This window comes from Apteryx rowi, unplaced genomic scaffold (genome assembly GCF_003343035.1).
Source record: "Apteryx rowi isolate R43461 unplaced genomic scaffold, aptRow1 scaffold_40, whole genome shotgun sequence".
NCBI lineage: Eukaryota > Metazoa > Chordata > Aves > Apterygiformes > Apterygidae > Apteryx > Apteryx rowi.
This window is the reverse complement of record NW_020450530.1, coordinates 3,139,398-3,150,072: the sequence shown is the minus strand read 5'-3', so window position 1 is coordinate 3,150,072 and position 10,675 is coordinate 3,139,398. Positions and strand designations below refer to the sequence as shown.

General features: G+C 54.0%; 1 protein-coding gene across 1 annotated transcript in view; it reads left to right on the top strand.

The window, feature by feature from the left end:
- Positions 1-340: 340 nt before the first annotated feature.
- The window catches only part of TBX3 (T-box 3), a 97,265-nt gene continuing 86,930 nt past the window's right edge, over positions 341-10,675 (top strand). The window contains exons 1-6 of the mRNA XM_026075271.1: positions 341-905; positions 2,740-3,007; positions 4,358-4,504; positions 6,750-6,826; positions 8,154-8,308; positions 9,782-10,531. Coding sequence (XP_025931056.1) covers positions 511-905; positions 2,740-3,007; positions 4,358-4,504; positions 6,750-6,826; positions 8,154-8,308; positions 9,782-10,531 — 1,792 coding nt within the window. The 5' untranslated portion in view covers positions 341-510. The remainder of the gene's footprint in view (positions 906-2,739; positions 3,008-4,357; positions 4,505-6,749; positions 6,827-8,153; positions 8,309-9,781; positions 10,532-10,675) is intronic.

The following is a 10,675-nucleotide window of genomic DNA, read 5'->3' as shown; positions in this document are numbered from 1 at the left end:
GAAAACCCGGCTTCCAGCCGCCACCCTCCGCACCGAAAGAAGAGCAGGGGGATTGAGAGCCAGAGAAAAAAGAAGAAGAAGAAAAAAAAGGATCTCGCTTGGTTCAGCCCTTCTGCGGCGCCGGGAGCACGCAGCGGACCCCGTGGATTTTTTTCTTTTTTTTTTCCTCCCTTCTTCGGCATTTCTTTTCAATCGCAAGGACTTCCACACAGGGAAAAAAAAAAAACACCCACAGAGGCAGAACAACAAAAAAGCAAGACTAATAATGAACAATCCTGTTAATCAGCTGTCCCGAGGGCTGGGGATGTGCCCCGGCTCGGGAAGTTGTAGGCTGTAGAAGTTCTGCCTCTCCCCCCATGCACTGTGCTGTCTAGAGCTTGTCCCCCCCCACCCTATTTTTGGTGCTTTGTTGCTGTTGTTGTTATTATCTTAATTTTTCTTCTTCGTGATGTGCTGTTAGAAACCACTCCAGGACTACTCCAGCAGTAGGAAGACCGAGGAGTGGAGTGGATGAATATACCGATGAGAGATCCAGTAATCCCTGGGACAAGCATGGCTTATCATCCTTTTTTACCTCACCGGGCCCCGGACTTTGCCATGAGCGCTGTGTTAGGACACCAGCCGCCCTTCTTCCCGGCTCTGGCTTTGCCTCCCAACGGGGCGGCTGCCCTTTCCCTGCCCGGGGCTCTGGCTAAACCGATTATGGATCAGTTAGTTGGGGCTGCAGAGACTGGTATCCCCTTTTCTTCCCTGGGCCACCAGGCAGCAGCCCATCTGAGGCCTTTAAAAACTCTGGAGCCAGAAGAAGAGGTGGAAGATGACCCGAAAGTGCATCTGGAAGCCAAAGAACTTTGGGAACAATTCCATAAAAGAGGCACGGAGATGGTGATTACCAAATCAGGAAGGTAGGTCTGGGTCTGGGTTTCATGCCTTTTCTCCCCCCCCCACCCCCCGTCTCTGCACCCTACCAGTCTGCTCCAAAGGAAGGCTCTTTTGCCAGCGACTTCCTCCATAAAACTTGTTTCATCTGGAATTATGCAAAGTTTCATATAGCTGAAGATCTGGGCATGTATCGGGCACCACACTCCCGGGAAAGACTAAACTATTGAGCCACGAATCGTCTCAGTTCGGGACGTGTGTGGAGGGGGCGAGAGGGACTGTTCATGGTTCAGTAGCTTAATACTTTCTGGAGAGCGCTGGTAGCAGAAAGAAAATAATTTGGGGCTGGAAATGGAGCTGGCCTGATTTCAGCCTGTGCTACATGTAGCTTTGCTTCCTGAAGGGGAAGAGGAAAGAAAAAAAAAGCAAAGAAAAATGTTTGGAGAGGGATATCTGTGCTGGTGAAGTAGTAACTGCAGGAGGGCGAGATATATTCAGTTTATCGGTTGCTTCGCTTGTGCCTCGGTTTCTGCTGCGAGCTAGGCATGCATTTGTGCTGACTAATTGCATTTGCAAATGCATGGAAAAAAACTGATAAAAAGATATCCCGGTGCTGTAYACGCGGCACAGTTTCTGCCTTTAGTTCTGGGGAAGATTTTGCAACTACTTCAGAAATGCGCGGCGTGTTTATACCCCTCTGCGTGTATTTATATAACCTTCACGTGTGAATGAATGAACACGCACGGCGCACAGACACCCTGCATTTCTGTATTTTATAGGTTTACCCATTCGAGATCGCTCTCCGCGTTTGCTGCTAATAGACATCTGTGCTCTTTTACAACTCTACCTATTGATGTGATGACATGCAGCTAGCCAGCTATTTGCGCTTCGGTGTTTTTATAAACTTATAAACGCACCAAGCAATCCGCATGGAATTTGCCAGGAGAATCGCTCGAGCAAGGCGCTCCTCAAAAGCGTGCTTAGGTCGCCTGTAGCAGCCCTCTCCCAGCTTCACCTACTTGCCCTGCACCAGTTGCGGGGTGCAGGCTCAGCGAAAACCCGAGAGCAGGGAGGGCCAAAATCCCTTCGCCCCCTTTACCGCTTTTCCTCGCTTTTCTGTGCTCATTGTGGTCAAAAGTTTTGCGCGAAAGCCTCGACCGAGTATTAGGCGCTCTTACATGTTGCTAAGTCATGTGTTTCCTTTTAAGTTGAGATTGCCGAATGCCAACCACTCGATATAATAAACAGCAAATTTGTGGTATCCTGTTGCAGTTTCGAGCTGGACTTGGGAGCAGGGGGGAATGTGGTTTGCAGGGATCCCGGTGCACAAATATATTACCGTACCCTGGGACACTGCAGCGCTGTGAAACTCGCCCTAGCACCCTCACTGGGGGGTTATTTTCCTCCTCCACTGCGTAGAAGCCCCCCCTCCCCTGCTCTATATCGATGAAGAAGGTTATAGGAAGGCAGAATATTTCTATATCGGAGCTCTGTCTGTCCGTATTGCTTTGTTTAGCGGGCAAAAGGGAAATAATGAGCGCTCTTAACGACCCAAATTAGGCTTTGCTGTTTAGGAATGGAAGAGGGTAGGTGCTGATTTCTAGGGAATACGAACCTCTCCCTGCTCCATGTTATCCGAGGGACAATTTTCTCTTGAAACTCTTAAGCGTTTGAAAAATCTTTTCGCTGGGCCCGCGAGGGGGAACTTTTTTGTTAGGGGAGGGTTTTCTGCTTCTGAGAACTGAAGCGATTGCTTGGTAGATACGGCACGGAGCTGCAGGAGCTGACTTACACTGTAATTATTTTTTGTTTTCGTCTTGTCTTTTCTTTATTCCCCCCTCTCCCTCTCTCTGCCCGTAGGAGAATGTTTCCTCCATTTAAAGTGAGATGCACTGGACTGGATAAAAAGGCCAAGTACATTTTATTGATGGATATTGTGGCGGCTGATGATTGTAGGTACAAATTCCATAATTCCCGGTGGATGGTAGCCGGCAAAGCTGACCCTGAAATGCCAAAGAGAATGTACATCCACCCGGACAGTCCGGCCACCGGCGAACAATGGATGTCCAAAGTCGTCACTTTTCACAAGCTGAAGCTGACTAACAATATCTCTGACAAGCACGGATTTGTGAGTGCCTTTTCCGCCTTCGTTTGCCCCCTCGCTTTCTCGCTGCCTTTCTTTAGTTTGGGGCTTTCACGCCCTCTCTCCCGGCCGAGCCCCTAGAATAAAATTCGCGTGAGAGCGGGGCCGGCGCTGCTCCGCAGCCGCTGCGGGCTGCAGCCTTGCACCCAGCTTTTGAACTCGGGCGTAATAAATTTGTGGAAAATGAGGATTAAACAGTCCTCTCCACACGCACCGGGGACGTCCGTCTGTCCGGTTTATACCATTCCGTTAACGTGCTTTYGCTGGAGTCAATATTAAACAATTGAGCTTATCCTGTAGCCTTTCAAAAGCCCAGTCCGTGCTGTTCAATATTGACTTTAGACATATATTTCGAGCATAGCATAACTCGATATTTCTTAGAGCTGTGATCACTTTATACAGAGATTTTTTTTTTAATAAAGACAATCTCGCTTTTTAGGCGTAGGAAAATGATATGCATATGTATATAAAGGGCTTAAAGGCCTAAGTATGCAAACATTTAAATATATATTAATCTGGATAATGTAAAGCAAGCCGGAGTGAAAATAAACAGGAACCAAAATCAGAGGTCAAGTTGCCCATTCATGTCTATCCACTCCTTTACATTTACTGGGTGTGCAGAGATAAAAACCTCCCCTAAGAGCGAAATCAAACAAACCTGCTGATAAGTGCTTGGACGATCCTTGCCATTTCTTTCTATTCCTGGGAAAGATCCTGTCTCGGAGCCGGGGGTGCTGGTGGCGGCCGTGGTCGGGGGAATCTCTAATGTGCTGAAGATTGCATTTGCTGGCTGTGATTTGATTAGACGATACATTTTTGCCTTTCGCAGAAGGCCTTAAGTGGATTGGGGCAAGCAATTAGAACGAGCAGAGGCGCTCGTGTTGTTGTTGCTATCGTAGTTCCTGCTGCTATTTTTTTTTTCTTGTCTTTTTTTTACTTTGAAATCAAAATACATTTCGTCCGGAGCCCAAACAGTCCCCCCCCCCACTCGGAAGAAATCGCTGTTGGGATATTAAACCCTCCTTAGATATGCGGAGCGGAGAGTCTAACCCGGGCGAGCTGTAGCTGTCACGGCTTTTTTGGTGGATGCTGCAAGGCGTGTGCGTGTGTGTGTGTATATGTGTGTGTGCGTGTGTGTGTGTGTGTTTGGAGTGCCTGTTTGGCGGCGAGGAGGAGGGAGGGAGGGTAGGAAGAAGAAGGGAAGGCAGCTTAGGAGAAAGTGCCGCTCGCTGGGCCGAGTGCGAGGCGGTGCGGTGCTGCTGCTGACTCTGCCTGTGTTATTTCCCCCCCTGCCCTCCCGCGGCGGCTCTGCCGGGCCGGGCTCCCCCTCCGCAGACCATTTTAAACTCCATGCACAAGTACCAGCCCCGGTTCCACATCGTCCGAGCAAACGATATCCTCAAGCTTCCCTATAGCACGTTCAGGACCTACGTTTTCCCGGAGACGGAATTCATCGCAGTGACCGCATACCAGAATGATAAGGTAAGGAGATTAAGAAAGGATTTGTTTTACGTGTTTTGGCTTTTGAGAGAGCTTTTACTCTGCATTGTTCCCTTCAAAATCACGACGCCCGTCTCTGCTCCCCCTCTCCTTCCTTCCCTTCTGCCCCAACCCGGTGGCTCCAAGGTCGAGGGGCCGCTGGGGCAGGGGGTGGCGCCTCCCCCCCGTCCCGCGGCTCCGGCGCCCCTCGGGAGACGCAATTTAAAGGAAGGGTGCCGAGGTCTGCGGGGGGGGGGTCTTTAGTTGTGTTTTTTTTTCCCCTTCCTTCCCCGGTGTGGGGGAAAAGGAGCAGGATGGGGTGGGGAGCGCTGCTTTCGGTGTGGATTTAATCTAAGACGCATCAGAAAAAGAATCGGATCCGTGTGTCGAAAGACAGAGGGGGGGAGAGCAGTGTGGTTGGAGATTTTGTAATTCTTCCTGGCCTTTGTGCTGTTTTAGCTCCTTTAACAGCAATTGGCAATAAGGCTGGAGCGCACGTCTGGTTCCTATTATTATTATATTATGATTTTTTTTTTGTATCCTGCAGTGTTTTATTATTTTTTGTGGTGGAGAAATATGCTCTGATCAGAGAGGGGTATCTCGCTTGAGTTTAGCTGGAAGCTCTAAAAGCGGCAGTGTGAGAAAGTTTGTAGCGCTGCAGACGCTGCGCTCCCATTTCTGCCACTTTATTGTCGTTTGCTACGAAGGTGGCACATTTGGGAGACCGGCAAACGGCGAATTTACGATAATTAAGTCAAGTGGAAGGAAGCGAAGGAGCCCAAAAGGGGCTTTTTATTTTTCGCTCTATAAATTATGACTTTGCGTGCGTGTGAGTTCAAGGAGAGGGGCCGGGTGTGGGGCGCAGAGCCCCTTTGCCGAGGCTTCCCCGCGCGTGTCTCTGCCCCCGTGTTACCCCTCACGAGTAAAAATCAGGGAGCGAAGGGGCCGGGGGGGGCTTCACCCTCCCTTCCGTTAGTTTTCCAGAGCCAGTCCTCCCTCGGGGCTGGGGCTATTTTGCTGGCTCCCTGCGGCCGGGCGTTTTTAAGGAAACGGAAAGAAAATGTGTGTACAGAGAGTAGACTTTGCTTTGGGACTTATCAGCAGGGCTGCGCGCTCCGATCTATCAGCTGAGGCCGGCTCGCTTGAAGGGCAGAAATAAACCTATTTGTCTTATTGCCATGAAATCGCGGGGAAAGCGCCCTGGGAGAGCCGCAAAGAGCCCTCGGCTCCGGCGCTATCGGCGCGATCTTGCCGGGAGGTCAGAAGGCAAAGCCGGGATCACCTGGATTAAAAGTCCTGTTAGTTTGTAGCAGTGGTTTTTTTCGTGCACTCGCCTGATCCTGTGTGTGTGCGTGTGTGTGTGGTTTGGGGGGGGGTGCAGGGGGGTAACTTGGAGTCGCTCCTGCACGGAGCTGCAGGAAGGCAGAAGTTTGCTCTTCGGGCTCTCGCCCCCCCCCCCCTCAAATCGGAGGCTGCAGGATTTGCCAGTCAAATAAATGCATCGGCCGGGTGTGAATAAAAAAAAAGCGAGCATCCCCCCCCGCCCCGGCCCCGTGCGCCGTCCCCGCCGCCCAAACCCCGTTTGCGAGGGGAGCCCGCGGCGCGCGTCTGAATTGCGGCTCCGCGCCGCTGCGCGCAGGCTCCGCGGGGATCCGCGGCTCGGACCGCGAGGGGCCTCGAAACGCGTAGCGGGGACGCGGATACACGAGCATTTCCAGGGATAACCTGGATCCCCGGATCCCCTCCTCCCGAGGATAGACTAGAAAACTCTTTTTTYCCCCCATAAAATCAGCTCGATCCTGGCACCCCCAGCGCCCCAACGCGCACACGGAGCCTAATGCGATTATATAAAGTATTTTATTATAGCGAGGGGGTGGGTATGATTCCTCTGCGGTTTAATTAAGGCATTTAAAGAGCCGAAGCGCGGGCATAGCTTGCATAGATCGCATTGCACAGCGGCATTAATCCCGGTGCGGGGCTGGCGACACGGGCTGGCTCCCGCACACGCTCCCGGGGGACGGGGTGCGGGAAGCCTCGGGGGCGGCCCRGGAAACGCCGCGATTCACCCCAAAGCCGAGGACCTTTGCCCCGGCCCCACGCACGGCGGTTCTGCTCTTCCCGGGGTCATGCCCGCGCTCAGCGAATGGGAGGAGAGGTTGTTGTGTTTTTTTTTTTTTTTCCCCTAAATCTACTTGCCTTATTTCTGCCCCAGTCCCCTACCTCTTTTTTTTTTCTTTCCTCCCTGTAGATAACTCAATTAAAAATTGACAACAATCCCTTTGCCAAAGGTTTTCGTGACACCGGGAATGGAAGGAGGGAAAAAAGGTGAGTTTGCAAAGCTTGCATGTAGGCGCCTCTTTGGGGTTTTCTTGCGCAAAGCTCCGAACATGACCAGAGGTCAAAATCACCTCTCATTTCCTGCAAACCACACTTCCCCCCGCCAAAATTAATAAGGATCTTGTCGTTAATAACGCCAAACTGATTGCATGTGAGTCGATCGTGCTTTCCACGTTTACTTTTTGCATTGCGCTGGATGACTGGCGAAAGTTGGTACATTAAGAGAAAGACAGCAAATATCACTGGAGAAAGAAGTTTCCCTTAAAATTTTGACAGGAATATYGCACCACGGTTTCTACCTGGAACTGAGAAACAGGGAGGAGCGAGGGCAGAGCTGATCGCTGGTTGACTCTCCTCTGGCATTTTCCTGGGAACTATCCGAAAAGACTAAAGTATGGAGGAGAAAAATAGAAATAAACTGTTTAGACAGAGGTGTCCTTTGARTATGGAAGCAATTCTTTATTTTTGCAAAAGCAGCAGGACAGTTTGTGTCGCAGGTAGAAAGATGGACAGCACTAAATGTGACCCAAGATTTATATATATATATATATATATATATATAAGAGGAAATAGATATTAGAGGAAACAGAGAAAGGGATGGTTCTTATTTATTTTTTAAGGGGGTATATGTCTTTGCTTTGTTTTGTTTGAAGAGACAGGGTATTTAGCCATTTGCACTCAGTTTTAGATAATGAATAAATCTGTTCCCTTAAAAAAAAAAGAGAGAGAGAAAAATGTAAAGCAAAACAAGAGGCCTTTCTCCCTGCCCAGCACACCACACACACACGCACACACGCACACGCGTGCCAGCACCTCTTGTCCATCAGTGTGAAAATAAAGCCAATGCTGGAGCCACAGGACGGAAATGATTTCTAATTTCTCTCTAAATATAAATAGATTTTACTCCGGGTTAATTGTTGGCGAAAAGATTACATAAAGTGCCTGACAAAATAACCACTTCCTAGCAATCTTAGCAACCATTAAGACGGCTCCTATCTCGGGAACATCCTCGCCGTTTAAAAGCTAATCTCCGGGGAACGGTTCCCGCTCCCCCCCGCGCCCCCGGCTCCGCGCTCTGCCCCGGCCCCGCACCGCGGCGGGCGGCTCCGCGGCGGCCAGCGGGAGCGGGCGAACCCCTCCTGCCCCCCAGAAACGGGCTCCCCCCCCACACCCCAGCAGCCCGGGGGCCTTAGGCAGCTCCCCCCAGCTTGTCCAAATCCGCCCCGGGTGCGGGTTTCCCGCAGGGGCTGCGGGGGGCAGCGGGGCCCTCGCCTCCCCCCCCCCCCGCTCGCCCTCAGCCCCGTCTCCCCCGCAGAAAGCAGCTGACTCTGCAGTCCATGCGCGTGTACGACGAGCGGCAGAAGAAGGAAAACGCCACCTCGGATGAGTCCTCAAACGAGCAGACGGCCTTCAAGTGCTTCGCGCAGGCCTGCCCCGCCGCGCCGTCCGTGGGCACGTCCAGCCTCAAGGGTGAGCGCCCCGCGCAGCCCCGCGCAGCCCCGCGCAGCCCCGGTGCCCGCGCTCCTCCCGGCCAAAGGGAAGAGCCCGTGCTTCCGCCCCAGCAGAGGAGCTGATGATTTCGGGGTGGAATCCGTGCTCTCTGATACAAAGATTTTCATTCTTTCACCTTATCTCTCTTTTTTTTCTCTTCTTCTTTCTTGCTTTCTTTCTCTCTTCCTTTCTCTCTCTTTCACTCTCACGCTCTCGTGCTTTCTCTCACTTTCTCTCTTTCTCTTTCTTTCTCCCTTTCTCCCTTTTCCTCCCTCTCTCACTCTCTCTTACTTTCTCTCTTCCCCCCTCTCTCCCTGTCTTACTTTCTCTCTTTCTCTCTTACTTTCTCTCTCTTTCTCCCTCTCTTACTGCCTCCCTCTCTCTGTCCCTCTTTCTCTCGCCCTCTCTCCCCTGCTGCTGCACGCTCGTTCCTCCCCTCCCATGGTTCAGAAAGGAGCCAGCTCCGAGGCAAGGGAGCAAAGACAGACCACGGGGCAAAAGTTCAAAACTGGAGTCACTCCATTAATATTCCTCTCTGAATCTGTTATTAAAGGAAGGATCTTTCCCCTGGATACAGTCCCGAACTTTGTTATAGAAAAGTCACCCTCGGTTTCTCCCTCTCCGTGCGGGTTAGAGGCTGTCTGCAGCTCTTTCAGATGTATTCATCCAAACGGGGGAGGCGGGGGCGTGCGGAGGAGGAAACAACCTTTTTTTTGTTGTTGCTTTACGCGTTTGTTTAAAGTCCTGCCGAGCTGAGGGGAGGGGAGGGGAGCTGGGAGGGGACCCGAAAAGCAAAGCAGATCTTCGCACCTGGGGCGCTCAGTTCAACGCCCCGAAGTGCGGGGGAAATCGAGCGAAGTCGTGCATGGATTTTGGGCTGCGGGGTGTCCCCGGGGTGATGGAGGCGGTGGAGGTGGTGGTGGGGGGGAAGGCAGGGGTGCTTGAATCTGCCTGGGCCCTGCCCTGGAAAGGGCTGAAAAGTGTGGAGAAGTTCTTTGGAGACGACCCCCGACGGCCCCGGGAGCCGAGCCGCCCCTCGCTGCCTTCGCGCTGCCGGTCGCGCTGCCGGAGGCCCCGGGCCCGGCGGGGAGCGCCCGGCCGCCGCCCGCCGCCCCCGCCGCCCCGCGGCCCGGGCAGTTTTAAGTGCCGCTAATCCGGATTGACCCTGGTGTAGGCGAGAGCGAGCAGCTGGCCCGAGGCCCATCCGGCTGGGGGGCCGTTGCTGCAGGCCTCCGCTTTGTTTCTCCGCCAGTTTTCGGCGCTGTAAAAGTTCAGCTCCCTTGAATGGGGCGGGCGGTGGGAGCCGGGGAATTTATTTAAACAACAAAAAAAAATGTATTTATATTTAAATTTCTGGCCGGCCAGGAAGTCTCTCTGCCCCTGCTCCCGGACCGGCGGGGCTGAGGGATGTGCTCCGCCGGATCCCAGCCCCGGGCTCCCTTTGTCTTGCAGATCTCTGCCCCAGCGAGGGAGACAGCGATGCAGACAGCAAAGACGATCCCTTGCTAGAAGCGAGCGAGTCGGGCAAAATCAGCACGACCACCGCCGCCACCCCTGCGCCGGCCAGCTCGGCGGCGGCGGCGGCAGAGGACCCCCGGGAGAAGGGGGGCAGCCCCTCCAAAGGCCACTTCTTCCCCAGCGACTCGGCGGTGAGCCGGAGCCGGGAGAGGACGGAGAAAGCCCCTCCGGATTCTCGGCATAGCCCGGCTACTATCTCTTCCAGCACCCGGGGGGGAGGCCTGAGCGGCGAGGACCTCAAAAGCCCCCTCCGGGAAGGCCCCAAAGTCGACGAGAACCGGCTGCTGGGCAAAGAGCCCTTCGCCCCGCTCACGGTCCAGACCGACAGCACCGCGCACCTGAGCCAGGGACACTTGCAGAACCTCGGCTTCCCCCCGGGCCTGGCCGGCCAGCAGTTCTTCAACCCGCTGGGCAACGGGCACCCGCTGCTGCTCCACCCGGGCCAGTTCGCCATGGGGGGGGCCTTCTCCGGCATGGCCGCGGGCATGGGCCCCTTGCTGGCCACCGTGTCGGGGGCGTCCGCCGGCGTCACGGGCCTCGACAGCACGGTCATGGCCACGGCGGCGGCTCAAGGACTCTCGGGAGCGTCGGCGGCCGCTTTGCCCTTTCATCTGCAGCAGCACGTCCTGGCTTCTCAGGTACTCCCTCCCCCTCTTCCCCCCCCCCCGGCCCTCCTCATCCCCGGCAGCGGGGGGGCTCCCGGGGGCTCCTGGCCGCCCCCCCGGGCCGGGCTCCCCGCGGGGCGCTGCCTGCGGCGGGGGGAGGAGGGGGCGTCTCGGCTCCCCGCTGTGGCACCCCCCGAGGCAGCACGTCGGGGAAGGCTTTTTC